The 22,427-nt window shown below is 35.6% G+C and overlaps 2 protein-coding genes across 3 annotated transcripts in view; one reads left to right on the top strand and one right to left on the bottom strand.

Moving 5' to 3' along the window:
- The window catches only part of LOC111416400 (uncharacterized), a 168,706-nt gene extending 156,342 nt beyond the window's left edge, over positions 1-12,364 (bottom strand). Inside the window, exon 1 of one of the 2 annotated variants that reach the window (XM_023048405.2) lies at positions 12,176-12,364. The gene's annotated coding sequence lies outside the window, so the exon portion shown is untranslated. Of the gene's footprint in view, positions 1-2,096; positions 2,173-12,175 lie in introns of those variants that run through there. The other variant, XM_071197358.1, reaches the window with a different exon arrangement.
- LOC111416398 (farnesol dehydrogenase-like) lies at positions 2,173-3,197 on the top strand. Its single transcript, XM_023048403.2, has 4 exons — positions 2,173-2,327; positions 2,378-2,830; positions 2,879-3,031; positions 3,084-3,197. Exons 1-4 carry the CDS (start codon positions 2,232-2,234, stop codon positions 3,138-3,140), a joined length of 759 nt encoding a protein of 252 aa, XP_022904171.1. The 5' UTR covers positions 2,173-2,231; the 3' UTR covers positions 3,141-3,197.
- Positions 12,365-22,427: the final 10,063 nt, after the last annotated feature.

Raw genomic sequence — 22,427 nt, 5'->3', positions numbered from 1 at the left:
ACCTTACGGGGACACAATCCCCGTATGAATTTTTTTGAATCCCCGGATGATTCAAAAAAAACAATCAAAATACTATCTATTATTTTATAATTTAGGTCCAGCACTCGACTTACTGAAATATGTTTCAGATGCCACGAAATTACCAAAGAAAGACGGAGATCAAATACAAATTAGAAAACTTAGAAAAAGCCATTCAAGATATCAAGAACAAAACACTTATTCTGTCTGTCTAAAGGACCATACATGACCATCTCAAGAAAAAAGTTATAAAGCAACCAAAAACTGGAAGAAAGGCTATATTTTCAGACGACCAAGAAAGAGAATTAATAACCATAGAAATGGCGCGGAAAATAGCTTTCAAATTATAAGAAGGATGAAAGATTAAAGATAATTAAAGAATATAATATAAGAAGGCGGCTATAGTTCACAGATTATATTCAATGTAGACGAAACGGGCCTTTTCTAGAAGAAAATGCCTCGAAGAACTTTTATTGCACGTGATGAAAAGGTGTTTCCAGGATTTAAAGCAGCAAAAGATCGATTAACGCTTATCCTAGGTGGAAACGCTGCTGGCGATTGTAAATTGAAACCATTATTGGTGTATCGATCTGAAAACCTAAAAAATAAATCCAAATCAAGATTGCCAGTAATTTGGAAGTCAAACCGAAAAGTTCTGGCACTACTTCTTTATTTGAAGACTGTTATAATAACATTTAAAGCTTATTATACTCGACGATCATTTCGACGTTTAAATGAATCTATGTATGAATCACGATGACAATTTATCCGTTAAGGAATTATGGATTAAGTTTAATATTCTTGATGCTATTAGATTTTTTATTAATCGTGGGCCGAAGTTTCCTCAAATACACTGAAGGGGGTTTGTAAAACACTTTGCCCGGACTTTTTCGCTGACTCACCAGAAACAGCGTCAGAAAACGATATAACCGAAGCAGTACTAAATATTGTTACTTTAGGAAAACAAGTCGATTTGGTAGTTGATAATGAAGATGTCATTGTGCTCTTGGAGTCGCATGATGAGGAGCTTACTGCGCAAGATCTGATTGAAATGCAAGAACAAAATGACGGTGAAGAAAGTGATGTTGAACCCGCACAACCGGAAATAACCATCGCAAAATTAAGAGAAGGGCACAAAAAATTGCACAAAAAATGGTATAAAAGTTTTAGAAGAAACAGATAATGAAGAACGCATTTTGCCAGTAAAGAGAAAAATAGAATAATTAATTGTCCGCTATCAAGAAATCCTACGTGAGAAGAAAAAGAATTTACCATCACCAGTTTTATAAAACCGTCTAATTTAAATGACTAAATCTAAATAAATTAGTCTACAAAACTTAAATAAAATATTAATTTTTTTTCTGGTTTGTTTCATACTGTTATTAGAATGCATAAATAAATTTGATTTAGAATATGTTTCCAGTTTACCTTTTATTGTACATAAATTTTGCTTCAACCTATCCAGATACTCGATTTACATAAGTTTCGACTTATGTAATCCTACCCGGTCTTACCTATTACGTAACTTCGGGATATTACTCTATCTAAAGATTTTTGTAATAATTGAAATATTTTAATACAATGTTGTGTAAATTTGGGCGCATTTTAAGTGATGGTTGAAGAAGTGGGAGCGCAGAATATTGTGGGAACCGATCGAGATGTTTCTGCCGTTCAAAAAACAAGTTCTTCCAAAAATAGTATCAAGGGCAAAGTGATTAAACCGGAATTCGTGAAACCAAGAAGCGGTTGAAGAGTCTCAGAATTTAGTCCCAAAAAATTCCTTAAAATAAAAAATTTTGCACAAAATACGATTAATTTTTCCTTGGTAAATTGATAGATTATGATTCAACATTTTTGGAATGTCATTAAACTTATTTTAAATAAATTTAATGTTATGGCAAACTTTTTAAACCGATTAGAAGACTTATCTAATCTAATAATGTCAATTAATATTGTTGTTGCATCATCTTTCATAACAAAAATTATCATTGCTTTCCATCCTTATTTATTAAAGATGCTTAAATATATTTGTACAACAAAGCAAGATATACCCAAAATCATCAAGGTCATCAACTCACCGTTAATTATTTCCCTTGCTCCTCTCGCACCAAAGCCTACCATATAAATACTCCTCCCAAAACGAGATTTCGAACAGTCCATTTCTTTGTTTCAAGACATCAAGAACTTCGAATTTTTAATAAAAAAATATTTTTATGATGGATCTTAACAATAAAGTAGCGATTGTAACAGGTGCTAGCGCCGGTATTGGAGCCGCTACAGTCAAAGCTTTATTAAAACAAGGAATGAAGGTGAGATTAACTTAATAAAAACTCAAAAACTATTTTTTTAAATTTTTTAGGTCGTTGGTTTTGCAAGGAGGAAGGAAAAAATCGAAAACTTAGTTGAAAACCACGATGGAAAATTATTTGCTGTTAGCGTGGATGTAACAAAACCGCAAGAAATCCTCGCCGGTTTCGCTTGGGTTACCAAAAATGTTGGTCCCGTGCATGTTTTAATTAACAACGCTGGGGTATTAGGTAACTCAACAGTTTTAACGGGGGATTTAGATACTTGGCAACAACTCATGGACACCAATTTTATGAGTTACGCAATCACCACAAAAGAAGCTGTAAAAATAATGACAGCCAATAACATTAACGGTTATATTATTAATATTAACAGCACGATTGGTTATTATGACCTTTTGATGCCTAATAATGTTATGTATCGATCTTCTAAAATTGCGTTGAGAGTTATGACGGAAAATGTTCGAGTTGAATTAGCTAGGATGAATAGCAATATTAGAATAACTGTAAGTGCTTTAGTTTTAATTATTAATTTTTTAATTAATTAGAAACAGTCTTTAAGCCCTGGTGTCGTAAAAACCGATATTATGGCTGCAACTTACGGCGAAGAAATGGGTAAAGAGATGCATTCGAATATTCCCTACATTTTGAGCGAAGATATTGCGGATTCCATCCTTTATGTTTTATCAACACCTCAACGTGTTAATGTATGTCATTAAAATCAAGGAAAATATCATGATTAATTAAATCAATTTTTAGATATCCGAAATTATGATAAGACCAACAGGGGAAGACATCAGAAAACTATCCGTTTAAGCTTATTCTTAATTTTATGTTAATCTCGCTTGCTAATAAACTTTGAAATTTGATAAACTGTTGCGTTTGAATGACTTTGAGTATCACGGTTGGTGTGGAAGTTTTGGGGGTCCGACAATGGTTCAGAAGTGCTTATTATCGAACTGTGGTCGTAGCGAACTTCGGGTATAATTCCCAATTGAACCGGGAAGGGTTTCGGTCGAAGATGCGGAAATCCAATCTGAAATTCAGAACGGAAAGGGGTTCCGTCAAAATCCCTCAGCTCCAATGTGGCAGGCCAACAGAAAAGGGATTCGGTTACGACCGGCGTTTGAATGTAATCGAGATTAGCTCTCCGGCTTTGATTTTACCCTGGACAATTTGGATACGGAGAATCTATTTAAATTTAAGAAAATAAACTGATTTTGTTATAATTTTTATTAAGGGAAATAAAGCGGTTAAGAGGCACTTGAAATTCGAATTGATGATGGTGATCCTCAACACAAATTGACGTGTTTTCGAGAGTATTGACGTTTCTGGACGGTGCAGAGTCACTTGAACTCGAACAGGACTGTTGAGTTTATTGCCACGTCCCACAGTTATTCATCGCTTCATTACTGTCTGTGGTTTCGTGATCATTGTCTACCTTCCTTGGTGCGAAATTCCGATTAATCAACGGAATTGCTGAAGCGGGAACCGAACCACCTAATTGGATGATTACTTCACTAAAATTTTCTTTTAAACTCAACGATTAATTAAAATTTTAAATTACCATAAAATTTCCTTTTTTTTACCTCGAAAGTAATTATGTAATGAAAATGTTAATTAGCAATCTAAGAAATGAGCGTCAAAATTTCCATCTACTCTTGAATAAGAAGGAGGACATTGTCCTCCCCCACAAACCGGTTGCCATTCCTCCAACATCAATCAAATTTAATTCCGGTTTGAACTGAAACGCTAATTAATTTCCATCCAGTTGGTAAATGGCACGGAAGGTACGAATGCAGACCGAAGTAATTAACTTTGAATTTATCTTGTTAATTGCCTCAGAATCCGCGGTGCGGTTGGATCGCGTCTCGAGTTGCTAAGTACAATTAGCAAACTACCCCCCATTACTTCTCAGTATTTGATACTTTAACGATGAAAATCTAAAAAAAAATATAAATTGAATGTTGAGAATATAAATTTAGATATTACCCCGGCTCCTCCACCCAAATATATATCCCAATACATTTAAATCATCAACTCAATTATCGAAAGATTATTAAATGGTGTACGTGTGCTTTCACGGAGACCGGGTTAAATTTACATTCGAGTATTAGATCGCCCTGTTTCTATCAGGGTACCTGTCTGAAACAACCCCCCGTCAGCCTAATATAATTACCGGCTGCAATTAATAGTACAATACGTTAATTAGTAACCGGGACGCTGAATATGGCCAAACAGATGGGGTGATTTGGATACGACGACATATGTACAATATCTCATCACAAATTCAGTTTAATTCATAACAAGCATATCTGAAATTCTCGGAAATTTCTAAAGCAATTTCGTTCAAAATTATATAATTATATGTGTAAATTAATTGTAGATCAAAATGATTTATTAACCTTCGTAACTCACATATGTTTTAGTTACACCGAGGTCCCTCTAATTACACTGTGCTGCAAGATTTTTGTACTATTCTCGCGGAAATTCACCGGGGATCTTTAAATAAGGTGGTGGTTCTTTTATTGAAAATAAATGATAATAAGTATCAAAAAATTAATTTTGATGAAGTGAATTTTATTGAATTGATTACCAAAAAATATGGAAAATATATAAATACCTTAAATTAAGATGAATTTGCATGTCGGTGGACGTTGCAAGAGAGAGGTCTTATAGGTGGAACAAGCTCTTTTATATAAAAATCGTGCAAACAAAGTTGCCTATGTAAACAAATGTTAAAATAAATAGATATATAAGGGTTACACCGGAAATTGTTACTAACTTCACTATTTTTAAGAAAATTTCAAAATTTTATTTAGCAGTTGGTTACATAATGCAATTCTAAATAAGTTTTATTTGAAAAATAAAATAAAATAAAATTTTAAAATTTTCTTCAAAATGATGTTAATAACAATTTCCGGTGGTTTCCGAAGATCACTAAAAGATAGATTTCTTTACCTTATATCAAGGTACCAAATATCAAGTTCATTGCATCTATAGTTTCCCTATAAAATCCTAACTCTCGCAGCAGTGCGAAGCCTCAATAAAAAAATACGTGACGTGTTACAAAAAAATGAAAGGTAACCTCACTCTGCCGATGTCGCTACCGGGTGGGACAGTAGATCTTACTGGAACTAACTATTTCGTGTTGATTAATCAACACTAGCACCTCGCCCGCAAGCGATCTCGGCGATTTGAAGCGAAATCGTTTTTTATACATCTTTGTAAAGAAACAAAGTTTTCTATTAGAAAACATTCAACCTCACTCTGCCGAGGTTAATTGCGGGCGAGGCAATAGACTTTCTAGAACTGACTATTTCGTGTTGATTAATCAACACTAGCGCCTCGCCCGCAAGCGACCTCGGCGAATTGAACCGAAATCATTCTTTATACATCTTTGTAAAGATTTAAAGTCTTCTATAAAAAACATTTAACTTCATTCTGCCGAGATTGCTTGCGGGCGAGGCAATAGAACTTTCTAGAACTGACTATTTCGTGTTGATTAATCAAAAGTAGCGCCTCGCCCGCAAGCGACCTCGGCGATTTGAAACGAAATCGTTCTTTATACATCTTTGTAAAGCTACAAAGTCTTTTATAAGAAAACATTCAACCTCACTCTGCCGAGGTCGCTTGCGAGTGACACGGTAGATCTTTCTACAACTGATTATTTCGTGTTGATTAATCAACATTAGCGCCTCACCCGCAAGCGACCTCGGCGATTTGAAGCGAAATCGTTCTTTATACATCTTTGTAAAGATACAAAGTCTTCTATAAAAAACATTTAACCTCACTCTGCCGAGATCGCTTGCGGATGAGGCAGTAGAACTTTCTAGAACTGACTATTTAGTGTTGATTAATCAAAACTAGCGCCTCGCCCGCAAGCGACCTCGGCGATTTGATGCGAAATCGTTTTTTATACATCTTTGTAAAGATACAAAGTTTTCAGTAAGAAAACATTTACCTCACTCTGCCGAGGTCGCTTGCGGGCGAGGCAGTAGAACTTTCTAGAACTGACCATTTCGTGTTGATTCATCAAAACTAGCGTCTCGCCCGCAGGCGACCTCGGCGATTTGATGCGAAATCGTTCTTTATACATATTTGTAAAGCTATAAAGTCTTGTATAAGAAAACATTCACCTACACTATGCCGAGGTCGCTTGCGAGTGGGACAGTAGATCTTTGTACAACTGACTATTTCGTGTTGATTAATCAACACTAGCGCCTCGCCCGCAAGCGACCTCAGCGATTTGAAGCGAAATCGTTCTTTATACATCTTTGTAAAGCTACAAAGTCTTCTATAAGAAAACATTCAACCTCACTCTGCCGAGGTCGCTTGCGGGCGAGGCAGCAGAACTTTCTAGAACTGATTATTTCGTGTTGATTAATCAAAACTAGCGCCTCACCCGCAGGCGACTTCGGCGATTTGACGCGAAATCGTTCTTTATACATCTTTGTAAAGATACAAAGTTTTCTATAAGAAAACATTTAACCTCACTCTGCCGAGGTTGCTTGCGGGCGAGGCAATAGAACTTTCTAGAACTGACTATTTCGTGTTGATTAATCAAAACTAGGATCTACTGTACACAAATAAAAGTTAAAGTTTGCAGCACAGTGTTATTAAAAGTCGTTAATATGTGGATAAATTTGTTTGATCTATGTATTCAATGAATTATCAAGCATCGAAATACAAAATTGATTGTTTTGGGGTGATTTTTGTCTGGCAATATGAAAAAACGGTACAAAAAAAGGAGTTCCTCTAACATCCACACTCTCTTCTTGTCACACATCGGTTTATGACAAACATGCCATGAATTTTTTGACTTTATGTCTCTGGAACAGAACACATACCTGACTTTTTTTTCGTGGTGCCTAAGGTATAGAAGTATAATATTAGAGCAGCAAAATAAGAGTTAAGTAGTTTGCTGAGGCATACACGCTCTTTGGTTTTATTTTGCGACGGAGTTATTATACTTTGCCTTTTCATTGTCCTCAATGTCTTTCTAACCTGGAACCCACCATAGAATAACTTCATTGCTCCTGGCGAGTTCACACATGTAGGTCTGAATTGCCTTTAGGGCGGCCTGACTGCCCGTGAAAATGTTCATCGATGCACCTTTCTGTCCCTTTTCCAGATTCAAAACGGAGCAGAAGTTTATAGCAAGAACTTCAGCTTGAAAAATGATTATCCACAAATGCCCATACCTACTCCTGATCCAACTATCTTTGCAGAATTTTTGAAGTCTTGGTGTACCAGGCAAGGGCTCCTCTTTTGAGTTGAGGCTGACTCTTCGACCAATCATCGCTGATTTTAAATATGACCTTATATGGCTGGTCGAAATTATATCCTGTCGGAATATAATCCGTTTTAATTTCAATTAAGTGGTTTAGACCTGGGTCGCTGAGGATTTCGAGGTGTCCGCTGAAGTTACTCTGCATCAACTTGAGTGAAGAGCATGTTTTCAGTGATAAGGCAATTAAAGCTGCCTCATTTTGTATATATGCGCATTTATTATATTAAGACATGCTAACCGCTAAATTTGTGCCAGCTGTTGTTGTGCTGTCTTATGATTTGTTTTTGGCCATCAAACCAGTGAGGCATAGGCGATCCAATTATTGTCACATAGGTCCAGTGGGCCAATCGTGGTTTAAGACCCAAGGGTTTTCCTTTCAAGGAGCCTGCGGTAGATCTGGTTGCCCAGGATGGCCTTTTTCAACACTTAACTATGTAGGAGCTCCAATTTAATTTACTGTCCAGTATTGCTTCTAGGTATTTGATTTCTGTTTTGAGAATAATAGCCCTGCTTTTAATGGAGGGTGCTCTCAGTTACAGTTTCATTGTCCGAGTGAAAGCGACTATTTCTACGAGCAAGTTCTTTAGTAGTCGGTAGTGAGTTTGCCCAATAATTATAGAATAGCTTTTAACATATATTAAGTCTTGGCGTCGTTCAACATCATGATTTTCATCATGATTTCCTCAATGGTGCAATATTCAAACGGAGTGTAGTATTTTCTCTAACTTGCGGTAAAGTTCTCTCCATTTTCACGAATGGGAGCAAAGCTGTCCCTCTCCCTTCTATCTATACTTGTTTCTTTGTGTTCAAACTTCAAACATCAGGTTAAAAAATCCGAATCTGCGACATAGCGCATTTGAACTGCCCTCATAGTCTCATATCAAGTCCAATCAAAACTTTCAACTCTATGAAATTCAAATAACTACAGGGTTATTTGAGTTTGACAAGGCCATAATTCGGAAAGTATGACAGATAGAATAGTAAATGACATGTCTTTAGACAGTGACAACATCTATGTTTGTCATGCACACGCCCAAGTCACGTCCGCAGTCAAAATGCAATAGAAAGCGTTTACCAATTGTTACAGTGTAACGTGCATTCCGAAAGGAATACCAAATCCTCCAGGTCATCAAAGCATTATACGATGGTATCGACAATTCAAGACCACAGGTGTAGTTGAGAAACGTAAAAGCACCGGAAGACCACGAGTATCTGATGAAATAGTGGATGGGGTTAAACAATGTTTCGTATGTTCGCCACAAAAGTTCATCAGTAACGTTACTCGTGAACTTGGTATTCCGCTGAAAACTGTGTGGAAAATTTTGTACTAACATGCAGGAAGCAACGAGGAGGATGACGAATTTGCCAACTACCTGGTGTTCAGTGACGAGCCACAACATTCAAATATGGGGAACGAAAAATCGTCATAACATTACCCAACATGAAAGGAAATATTGAATGTTTTCTGTGCCGTATCTAGCACAAAAGTGTATGGACTGTTTTTCTTTCATGAAAAATCTGTGAACGGTACGTCGTACGGTATGACGGATGATTCCAACAACTTTATATACCAACAAGATGGAGATTTGGAATTATTTGCGTGGCCTCCCAATTCACCTGATCTTACACCGTGCGATTTTTATTTACACCACTACCTACAACACTGGGTGAACTTAGAAGACGCATTACTGATGCTGTTAACAGTATCGACCGAGAGATATATGGGCTAAACTTGACTATCGTTGCCGACATAGATTGCACGTAGAACATTTGTAATATGATACTTAAGTATTTTCTCTATCTATAGACATGTCATTTACTATTCTATCTGTAATACTAACTGAAAAATAGCTTCGTCAAACCCGATGATTCCTTTCTACTAAACCTGTATAATAGGATTGGATATTAAAAGAAGTCCTTCGCGGAGAAATTTCATCATTTCTATGAAGAAAAATTGTGGAAGTCCAATTGTAAAAACGTACTGTTGACGTATTTTGGTTTTCTTAGATGGTTCTGCGTCTTCTTCGTCTTGCATTACCTTATCTGCGCTTTCTTCACTATTTGGTTCTACCTATATTTCGAAAACATCGGAATCTCCATCAGTATCATCTCCGTCAAATAATTCATTACTAACATCATTATTTTCCTGTTACTGGAAAAGTTCGGCATCGGTATCACAAGATCACCATGCATAAAAATATCAGTTGTCATCAAAATACAGTGTGAAATACAGTGTACCCGACGTCATCATTGCAAGTATGCAACTAAATACGCAAATCGCGTATTGTAACACCAATACTGTGATATTGGTTGCATACTTACAATAATGACGTCGGGTACGATAATTAATTAACACAGTGTACTTAAATCAGAGTCACTTAAATTATAACATTTACAACACGGATTCATATAACACGAAATTTATCTACCGTGCTTTAGGGGGGGTCTAGTGTATTTCCAAATACACTTAAATAGATCTCACCATGGGGTCATATGTATCCGACAACTACATTGAGTACGTTTGGAAACAATACCAACCGCATCTATATAGAGTAAACCACTACAGGTGTACGTGGGTAGGGGTACTAATTGAATTTACATGAATTAGTAAAAATGAAAATTTATTTGGAAAATGTTCAGAGGTCATTTGAACCGCAGTGTGAGGTGCGAAACATAAAAAATTATGTTAAAAAATCACGATACTTACAAAAATGATGTTGACTTTAATTCGGGGTTTCACACGACAATTTATATTTTAAATTGGAGCTAAATGACTGTATTTTATGATAATGAATAAAAACAACCGACCTTTACTATAAAAATTTCCCGCAAAAAAATTCTTAACAAGAAACTTACTTTCCCATTCGCAAAAATGCTAATAAATTAAAAAAATTATATCTAATTTATTTCAAGTCGCAAACCAACGATTTATGTTTGAAATTATAGAGAGAAGATGATATTTTGTGATAACTTTAAAAAATGTACATGATAACAAAATAGTATTACAAAAAATGTCAAAAAACAATAAATTTCAATATATCATCTTGATATCATTTCAGGGTTTCAAGCGACGATTTATATCTGAAATTGAAGCTGAAAGATTGTAATTTATGATGAAATTTTATGACAACGTTAAAAACATACATGATATTGATACAAAATAGTTCTACAAAAAAAGTCTATATATCGAATTTTTGTTGTAAACTTTTATAAAACCACCAAAAACGAAAAGTTGAGAGTTAAAAGCTTGCGCTGACGAACAATTTCAGATAAGAAGATGCCTAAGGGCGAAAAAGGACCACAAAAATTTTGTTGCTTGAAGGAGAAGACACAAATAGGATAATAGATAGGTAGATATCGTGCTCGTACTCGGAAATACCAGATCTAAGGCAGGAAGTAGACCCCCAAATATCAAAATGTTGAGGTAGAACTGAAAAGCGTACACAAGTTGATCTTATTTCTCTCAACAGTTAAGGAAAAATGATTGTCGTGGAGAACTTGACAGACAAATGGTGTTATAAGCTTGATCGATGAACGCTGGTGAGTATTTTAAGAAATCAAATGATTCTATTATGCATTATTTTAAGATTTAATACCTAGAACTTTATTACCTTTAGAAATGGTATCAATTTCTCGAAAAAAAATAAAAATAAATAGTTGTTTAAGAACGTTAAGCATTTAATGAAGAAATTTACTCATACTCACTAAAAACACAATTCCATGATTTCCTTTATAAAATCTTTTCGATTTCAAACGTAATTTAAATAACTAGATTACCAGATTTTTAAATTCCGTGAAAAATCTCTTAATACTCCCGATGTATTTTCCAAGTTATTTTCCTTTCATTCTTTCTTTCAGGAAAGCGGAAAAAGGGGGAAAATTTTTAAAGGCTTCAGTCCGTTCGAACTTCGCGGATTGGAAGTAATCGTATTTATGCGATGCGACCTCGCAGGTTGAAAAGAAATGGGCACCTGGTAAGTGCCCTTTTGACATTTCCCATTCGTCCGCCTGGAAATAATTCTTTGGATGTAGCGATGATAAAGCGAAAGACGAAGAAACTGTAATGACTTTTTTTATTTTGGCTCAATAAAAAATGTAGATCGGACGTAAAGTTTACCTTTTGTTGTTGCTTTTGTAATATACTTTTTATGTCGCTTTTTATAAAAGATGTGTGTAACAACAAAGAATACATAATCTAAGAAAATATATATCAAATCAAAGAATCCTTAATGTACAGAACTTGTTCATACTTTGTAAAGTTTATGACGAAATAACTTTCGAGTTACATCGATTTACTAAAGTGCCAATTACTTTAATTAAAAGTCAATAAATTCCGAGTGACTATTGACACAGCTTTAAAGCTCTTACAAAACTTTATGGTGGAATTCTTGTAAGCTTTAATTTCTTATAATACTAATTTAGTCGTTTCATTTTAAAGGATAACAATTAAAAATAAATCATAAAAATATTTATAATTAATATATCAATGATTTAAATTTATTTAAATTTTTAAAACATCAAATTCAAAAATTTTTGGTTAAATATATTAAATTCTTACCTTTAAGATGAAATAAGATTCGTCAACGATGTTGAATATCGTTGAGATACGAATGAATTTTTTTTCGTTTTTGAAAGCTCACTGTAAGCTCATCCGCGTGCAGATGATGTCGCGTGATTTCGAACGGTGACACCCTCAGACACAGTTGAACCCGTTCGATCAGGACGCCAGCTTTTCCCGGATGGAACTGGGGTCGGATCCGAATAGAGCGAGCTTTTACGTTGGCCCGAGCTTTCGGACATGTTCGCGCACAATCGGCCATTATAATGCCCTCCCGGATCGTGGGGCATCCTCGGTACTTCCTACACTCATCTCACAGAAACCACGACTCAAGGATTACGATGATCTGTAAGGATAATTCCGAGAGTTTTCCTTAAAGTAGGATTTATCATTTTTTCCCTTCAACTAGAAATTATATATCGCCGAGCTTAAGTTATTGCGGATTTTAAATCCTCGCGGTAAAGCCGCGAGAGAGGGCAGTTTTGTTTGTATAATTAAGTTAGCGTCGCGTTGAAATCTACGTGGATTAAAACCATTCGGATAATATAATTGCGTGGATTCGTTTGCGTGGTGCAGAATATAAATTTAGAGTTTGTAAATGGGTGACTATGAAAAGTTAAGGCGAAGTTGCAAACTACTAAAGTTTTCAAGTGAATTCGCAAGTCTGCAATAGAAGATATAACAGCCGAGGGAACCTGTTTTATTGATATTTCGAACGAATGCATACAGAGTGATTTTTTTGGAGCGAAGTTAATAAATGCAACGTTGAGCTACATATCGATTTGTTTTGGTATCAATGATTGAAAAACAAAAATGTTGGAGGGAACTCTTGATACTAGAAAAACTTTATGTAAATAACTGGTTGAGGTGAAAAACAACCTCGAAAAACAAGGATATTCTAACCGATTCTAAACAAAAAAGCAAGAAAATATGTAGAAGTACCCTGATTGGCTACTAATTTGCAAAGATAAGTTCGGATTACAATGATCAGGTACAATGTATAAGAAAAGTTTAGAACTTGGCTAAAACATCTATAATTATATTGATAAGATTATATACTCCAAGGAGAAGCTTGAAATTGCGTGGGCATAAGTCCAGATTTTATGAAAAAGTGTTGAATGACACTGGTAAAACTTTAACAAAATATTACAAATTATTTTGACCGATTCCAAACTGCAAGAAACTATCTGGATTTATGACCAGAACCATATGTAAGCCACATGTATATGATAAGGAGAGATTGCGAGATTTGTAATGCAGAGACGATAACTAATAAAAATATTAAACACTCATCACAATGAATAATAAAAAGTACCTAAAAGCAGCTTACTGGGACTCTATAAGCGTCATAAATAAGAAAACAGAAACAAGAGTATTCCTAAATATATTTCTCATCCCAGAAACATAATTTAAACCGCAGTACATTCAAAATATACCCAACAATACCTGCACAAACACCGATTCAGCCTTCCGTACGTCAGTTATGAATAAAAAATAAACAACCTCAAACGATGTTGAGTCGTAGTTGTAAAAACATTACTGCCAGTTTTTATTACATTTGAAGCAAGTTTCTGATTAGAAAACATCAACAGAACGTTACAGAGACACGTTGGAATTGTACTTTATGATCAGAATAAAGCTTAGACGCCTCATAAACTATGTGTCAAAAAAAGGGGAAAGAACTGTTAGGATTTGCTATTCCAATGATTTGGAAAAGACCGAACGAGCACATTACCAATTGCTTCAATTCAAAAAATTACAAAGAAATAAAACCTTATGGTCTTGATCCGATTATAGTTATCCTGAATACGCCGACTCGTGCAAATAGTGATATGTCTGTGTTAGAGTATGAAATTGATGGTATTTTATAGCTAACAAATTTAAAATTTAACTTGTTTACTCAAGCTGAGCTAAGTGAATCATTTGGGATTTGAGCTTAACAAAGGAGATAACCGAATTACTTGGCTGCTTCAGTATATAGGCGACGAGATGAGAAATTTGGCAGATATGTGTTAATTTAAAAGTAGTTGTACGAAATGTCCATGTTTTGTATGTAAATGGGACAGTTAGGCAAGAAATCAACATTGGTCCAGGAAAAGTTAGTCAGGTAAAAAATCTTTAATGCCTGGAGAGGAAAACATTCTCTGCAAGAACCTTGTGGATCCGAAAAATATTCTACCACATTTCGGCATACAAAATTGGAACTAATAAAACTGTTTTTGAAAGACTTATCCAACGATTTATAATATTTTAAATATACATAGTTGCGAGATATTTCCTCATCTGACATATTTATGGTACCTGTGACACGAAAATTGATGTTCGATTCCAATTTTGAATCTTTTGATTTGTAACGTGATCATTGGTTTTCGTATAAAAACGTGAGTAACTTGCTTTTTCTACCCCAACCATTGTCGTACTAGTTTTGTTCTAAAGTTTTTCAATATCCTTTTCCACGTTTATGAAGGAAGTATCGTCCGCATAAAAACAGAGTGAATCCGATGCTACAAAATCCAGCAGATCATTTATGTAGATCAAAAAAAGAATCGGTCCAAGAACCGAACCTTGCGGAACTCCTGTTTCGACTGCCTTCCACTCCGATGTTTCACCTTTCCAGTGAATTTGTTGTTGTCGCTGATCCAGATATGAAACTAGCAGGTTAAAGGCCTTGTATGTATGTATGTATGGATTGGGGAGTGCATGCAAAACCGCACGCCACACTTAGGCCCCATTGGGCCCCTTGTGCATCCTCCCATTACACGCTCTGGTCACATCAACCAGCCTAAGGATTTACCAAAGGCTAGGACAGCTCCTAGAGGTGCATTCCTGATGTCATCTGTGGTTGGCCATTCCTTCCCGAAGGTCCTCATTCTGAGGTCGGTCAGAGAGGGGCAATTACACAAGATGTGTTTAACCGTCTCGTCATCCTGTTCACAGGCTCGACAGAGAGGAAAGTCAGCAAGCTTCATGTTTTGAAGGTGCTTATTTACTTTACAGTGTCCCGTGAGGAGACCTATGGCAGTGCGAAGGGCACTTTTACCGAGCCCTACGAAAAACTGGGCTGTTGCGGCTGAAGGATATTTTAACAATTCCTTAGCGAGATGACAGCCCGGGGTACGGTCCCACCCGTTTAAAAAATTTTTGTGGGTAATGTGCTTTATTAACTCGATATGAGGGGCTAAGGAGGGGGTAATTATCGGCTCGGGTGCACAGGGCGCTCTACCGGCAGCACGTTTGGCTAGCCTGTCCGCGTGGTTGTTACCCTTGGAGCCGGAATGCCCTTTAATCCACTGGATTCTGACAGAATTGTATTTCGCGGCCTCCTCCAGTGCTTTGTGACAATCCATAACTACTGCAGACGTTATAATAACTCTGCTTAAAGCTAAAAGAGATTGTTTACTGTCTGTAAAAATAGTAAAACACTTACCCCGCTTGTTGGATTCAACAATGCAGTCAGCAGCAAGTTTAATAGCAGTTAGTTCCGCTTGTATGACGGTGGTGCTGGACCCTAAAGGTTCTCAGAGGCGAATCAGGGGATCGTGAGAGAATACCCCCGCGCTTGCACCATTTCGTCCTTTTGAACCATCAGTGTAGATCTTTAAGGTTCTATGTACATCTACAACTGTGGGACTGACGTGGGTGAGGTACTTCCTTGAGAAAACATATTTTGCTGGTCTGTGATCAGTCTTACACTCGAGTAGGGGTGTGTCTAGCACTGCTTCCCTCCAGAGTGTTGAACTGCTGCCAACGTCCTCATCCTTCATAGTTCCTACTGATTGTAGTCGTTTCATGGTTACCAACGCCACTTCCTGGATATGTAGGTTGAGTGGTGGTAAATTTAACATGATTTCCATGGCCGCTGTGGGGGTTGATCGCAGCGCACCTGTAACATACAGACACGCGAGTCTCTGTATTCTATTAAGCGCAGTGGTGGCGGTAGACTTAGAAGTTCTAGTCCACCATACCACCGCACCGTAAGTTAGCATTGGTCGAACAACGGCGGTATAGATCCACAGGGCTATCTTGGGAGACAGACCCCAAGTCCTCCCGACAGCCCTCCGGCACTGGCCGAAGGCGACACAAGCTTTATTAACTCTATTGTCTAGGTGGGATTTCCACGTCAGCTTACTGTCTATTATTAAGCCCAAGTACTTGACTTCTGTAGACAGTTTAAGTTAAAGGCCTTATCTCTTATTCCGTATTTATTCAATTTCTTAGTAAAAATATCATGTTTTACAAGATCAAAAGCCTTGCTAAGGTTACAAAAGGCGATTTGAGTATATTTTTGTTCATCAAAACCTCTTATGATCACTTTTAATACATTAAGCAGTGCCGTGTTTGTGGATTTTTTAATAAGTTGTCGTAAGTCAGATAATTAAGTAAGCTCTTCTTTATGATAATTTCCAAAATTTTGGACATTGTAGGTAGGACAGAGATTGGTAATTATTCAGGTGATTGGGATCTCCAGGTTTCTGTATTGGTATAATTTTCACGTATTTTAGCTGTTCTGAGAAAATTCCCTTTTTGATACATTTATTGAAAATGTCTGTTAGTTGTTTAGAAACACAAGTTATTACTTCTTTTAAGAGTTTTGTTGATAATCCGTATATGACCAATGTACTCGCTTTTTTCAGGTCTTTCACTATTTGTAGCAGTTCCTTTTCCTCTAAGTCCGTAATCTGATTAAGCGATGTATTTGTTTGTTTCTGTTTCGATAGTTGAAATGAATTTGTATTATTCGAATTGTTGCTAGAGTCTAATTGCTTACAGTTTACGAATGAGTATTTCAAAATGTTTATGTCTAATTGTAAGTTAGAGGGCTTTTGCGATTTATTCTCACCTTTTCCGCATTCTTTCTTTAGAAGCTTCCAAGCAGCTGTGACCTTATTCTCAGAACTTTGAATAAAGCTACCATTTCCTTCTTTGCCACATCTATTCTCCGTACTTTTTTCAAATTATTATAGGTATCGTTTAGTCTGAGGTCTTGAGTTACGGTTATTATTGTGTTCAAGGCATCTAACTGGTTTTTCATTTTTTTTTTAATGTTTCTGTTTCCCATTTTTTACAATTCATTGTTTCCTCTTTTGTTATGATTTCAGGAAAAGCTGAATTATAGCAGTGTAGGTAGTTAGCGTGGAAATGTGTATAGCTATTTTGTGCATCTGCATTTGCTATGTAAGACCAGTCACAATCTATCAGCAAGACTTTGAATCTTTCAATATTTCTCATCATACAGTTGCGGCGCGGCGTTTAATCGTTTTATGTTTTCTTTTTCCAGGTACCAAGCTAAAAGTCAGTATTTGAGCAAGATGGTCTCCGAGGTGAAAATTTACTGTTTCCAACTTAAGACCTGATAAGAATTTGTGTGTAAAAATATTATCAACACATCTCTTACCCTCAGTCCGGGAAGCTTCACAAAATAACGGGTATAAAACAAATTCGATCATTGTTATAATAAGATCATTCTTTAAAGTTGTGTTTTCATTTATACATACATTAAAAACACCCATAATAAATATTCTTTTATTCAATTGTGTATCTGTTATATAATATAATATATCATACAATCTATGCATGAACTCTTCTGATCCCAACTGGGAGAGTTGTAGTTAGCAATATACTGGAGAAATTTATACAGTTAGGATATTTAATGAACAGTCTCCTTAATTATTCCCAAAACAATTTCAGTGATGATATTGACGTGCAAGGTTTCATCAATACTTCAAAATGATGCAAAGCCAATATCAGACTGAATAATAATATGATGGGAGACTACTAATGGTCATTATACCGAGGCATTATCCAGCGACTTACAGGACAAAGAAAAACTCTATCAGGAGAAGAGGGAATATATGAAGCCTATGTAGTGTCAAAAACAATTAATTATTGTGTTTATGCCCAAATAAGTTTTCTGGTTCATAATATAATATTACTGTATTTGATCACTTTTGAGATATTCTTTAGGAAAGTATAATTTCCGTTTTATTATTTCGAGATGACGTCACATTTGCAGTTTTAAAGGCAAAGGTCAATCATAACTTTCGACAAATTCTCCGTATACCTCACATTAGAATGAACACGTAGGAAACTCCAGATAGAAGAGACAATATGGTAATCCAGATAGAAGGGGACGCCCTAGCGGTGTTATAATCCGTTACAAAGTTGGGAACATTATTAACCAAAGCTCAATTACCTAATAATCAAAAAATCAAAATTAAAAAAAAAGGAAAAATATAAAGAATGTAAAACGACATTCCACCCAGAAATAAAGGACAAGAAACAAAAAAATCGAAGAAAAATAAGGTTAAAACACTAAAAGTCACCGTAAAATTAACCAAATCCTGACGAGAAAAGCAATGGACTAACAAAAATGCAGATAAAATCGAAATCGACATCCAGGTATGACTATTCTAACCACATCGCAAATGTAATAATCAACGCAGCTTTAATAAATCTAAACCATGATGAGCAATAAAAAGCGTTATAGGCACGCAAGTTTTCTACACATACGTCATTTTGCAAAACCTTGAAAACACGCAAACATCATCCTCATCAGATGCCAAATAAATCTAATTAAGGACTATAGTAGTAAGGCATATTACATAAGTGTTTAGAACAAATCGTACACAAACGTAATATTATTCCTGATCACCAAAAAACCCTTCTCACTTTACACAACAAGTCACTTCATTTTGCACAGAGGTACTATCTGTTTCAAACATATGTATTTAGAACACTTCTCGCAAACGTATTTAGTTTTTCGATCTCTGTTTCTTGGGCATGTTGAACTTGTACCCTGTTGATTTCCACGATTTGATCGCTTCGGAGATGTTACGCTGGCACTAGTACTAGGTTAGCAAAAGTTGCTAATTTGGCTAATTTAACTTAGTTTTCTTTTTTAAATACATGTCTGTTTTTCTTTTCTGAAGATGATCTTTGATTAACTCTAAAGCTAGTTCTTTTAAAAACATTCGTCTTTTCACTACATTTTGTGTATTTAAGGTGTCTTGAATTAGTGTCAGCCACAATCAAGAGAGTGAAGAAAATTGTTAGCGGCCATCTTATGCGTTTCTTGCGGTATCATATGTAGCACATAACTGACCGGGTGTATACACGCCGCTCTTTGTGCGATTATAATCGGAAATTATTTGAGGTTTACACTTTTCTGCAGTATCTTCGTCTATTGCAGAGTCATGATTCATGGTAATTATCAAAATAACATTTTTTGTTTCTTTGGAATGTATGATACCACAATAATATATTCTTGAAGTCCGAAAAGAGATGTATATTCTACCTTTTTATTTGTTATCAAAAATTCTGGTGGAATTTCTTTTTTGTTTTTTCGAATTGTTCCAATAAGGGTTAGATTGTAATTCTTTAACAAATCCTCTGTTAGTGACACACTGGCAAATTAGTTGTCTATGGTCATATTTCTTCCTGTTCCAGCGAGTGTATCTACCATTCGTTAAACAACACTTTGTGGAGAATGGGTGATTTCATAAGGACCAGGTGGTTGCTAAGCCAAATAAACTTCCATGTTTGAAATATAAAATGTTTTGCAATGTTTTGGGCAAATATTGCCCAAAAGGATACCTTCCTCTAAATGCCGGGAGCATCTCGTCAATTGTGACATATTCAAAGTTGGTGTAATTGTTCTTACAATTAGAAACAAACTGTCTGATCTTTCGACACGCATTGGAACATCATCAAAGCGTAAATACTTCAATAGAAATCTAAATCGTTGCAGGTTCATCGTCGCGCGAAAAATTTCTACACCTGTCCCATCAGTTTGTCATAAGTCTTCACGGCTTAGTCTATTTGTTCGAAAAACCCCTGCAAGATATAGGTGACCTATGTAAGCTTTGATTTCTGATTCACTAGTTTTTTTGGTTTTGGAAGGTTCATTATGGTTTTCTTGTTGGGCTTGTATGTGTACGTTAGTATATCTTACAATCATTTCTATTATATCAGTTGTAAATAAGCATGACCAACATTCAAGTTCAGATTTAACATTTTTTGAAGGGCCTTTTGGCCCGGGAAAGTGACATACAATATTATGCTTTCAGGTCCGTACATTGGTTTGTGGAACAGTTTTCAACCACTTTGTTTTTTTGTCTTTTCCAATATGTAAAGCACATTTCTATGTGGACGACACACAAATGTATCATTCCTTTTCGGTTCATGATGTTAAAAAGGCATGTGTGCATATTAACAGCGATCTGCATTCCTTATGTGACTTTTCTTACCGCCATAGACTTAAACTTAATTAAATGACATCGAAGGTGATTGTATTTGGTCCGAAGAGACAAAAACAGATGGTCTTAAAAGAACTACGCATTATAGTGAACAATGAAGACTTGCCAATTCAGAAATCAGTTAAAAATTTGGGCATAGTGATCGATGAGAGTCTGAGTTTCAATGAGCACATTAATAAGTGCATTCAGAAAGCTTATAGCAGTTTAAGAATTATCTATAGCAATAAAGCCTTTGTGAATAGTAAAACAAAAATTCATGTATGTGAAAGCTTAGATCTATCCATATTTAACTACGGTGATGCCCTGTATGCTCCGTTTTTGTCATACATATCAAAAAATAAAATTCAAAAGGTTTAGAATAGTTGTATTAGACTGATATTTGGTTTAAAACGCAGAGATGACATAAACTGTAAGTTGGCCACTTTGAAATGGTTAGACATGCAGAGGAGAAGGTCACTACACACCTCATTTTTATACTATAAAATAATGACCTTACAAAAACCTCCGAATCTGTGAAAAAAGTTCGTTTTCGTGAGGACGTGCACTCAGTCAATGTTAGATTTAGGGGTAGATTATTTCCACCAATATTTTATACCGCAAGTTTTAAATGATGTTTTTCATACCAGATATACAAAGTATAACTTCCTCCTTGGTGTGGATTGGCTGAGTGTACGTCAATAGCTATTTTCAGAAGACGCTATTTTTTTATTTGGGCATCAGTGTTCTTGACCCCCTTCATGCTTTGTTTTTTTTTCTAATTGTGGAGCACCCTTTCAGACATGTTTATTGGAAATTACGAGGAAACTTTACTTGTAAGATTCGTGTAACTTCTTTTGATTTTTTTATCGCTTCAGTAATTAACTTCTGTTTTTCTCTTTTGTTCTATGGTGAGATGGAAGATCAGTACATATTGAACCTCACCATAAGTTTAATCATCGTAGATATTTATTTTAACTATTTTGTTCTTATATTTGTATTTTTTTTTGTATACACCTGATGATCAATAAACCATTATTATTATATAATACGTATCCAAGTTAAGTGGTCTACCAAGGTTGAGTGATCTACCAGTAATTTAATTATCGTTTTCTACTTCTCTTGCTTTTTGCTTCCCTGTGACTGATCAAAAGTACACCATAACTTTACGGACACACTTTATTTTATCAATGCGACCTGAAATTTGCTTCTATATACACAAATTAGTCTTTATAAGTACGAAGGCTTTCACGGCCGGTGTGAATTAAACTAAAATTAGAACTAAAACTAGAACTAACACTAGAAACTTTCGGGTTTTGCCGTGCGTCTTTTAAGAAAAGGTTTTACGTTTCGGATGCCATGTTGCAACCTTCTTCAGAAACTGGTTCGAAGTGACCACTTCGACACACGAAGTGGTCGAAATTAGTCTTTGATGTGAACATGCTGTGTAGGGACATTACAGGATTTTTCTTGGAAATGTATTACATCGCTACCTTTATTATAATTCCCAACATCCATTATGTCTTAGAGGTGTGTTACTTATTAAACAACAACAGCCTTCGCTCTCAAAAATTCGTACTATAGCTTTCCTGTTTCTCTTCTATCAAGGAATTGTGAATTAACGAAATATCATAATCTTCATCTTCATTAAATATCCTTTCAGAGGTCTTCTGATGAGGTAGTATCATTACTTTAATTTATATTAATAAATATAAAGCAAACAGATCCCGCTGAAAATTATTGATTATAAGAGCTTTTCACAAATACCTACATTCAAATCTTTTCTAGAATAATAGCTAATCAATGTACTTACATCAAATAATGAATAAACGCGCTTTTTGCAAGAAAAATTTCCTAATTCAGTAACATCTGCGTTTAATACCGCATGTTTAACACTGTTTTCATCGAACGTAAATGTGTTACCGCGTTTGGAAAAGTTCTAATCAAAAAGCTAATGGTATTTTTAAGGCTGTTCGACTGTTTCGTGGGAATAAATTCGTTGAAAGAGAAACGAAAGTTCA

This window comes from Onthophagus taurus, chromosome 7 (genome assembly GCF_036711975.1).
Source record: "Onthophagus taurus isolate NC chromosome 7, IU_Otau_3.0, whole genome shotgun sequence".
Classification (NCBI taxonomy): Eukaryota; Metazoa; Arthropoda; class Insecta; order Coleoptera; family Scarabaeidae; genus Onthophagus; species Onthophagus taurus.
Note: the sequence above shows the minus strand (reverse complement) of the source record. Positions and strands in the feature narration are given on the sequence as shown.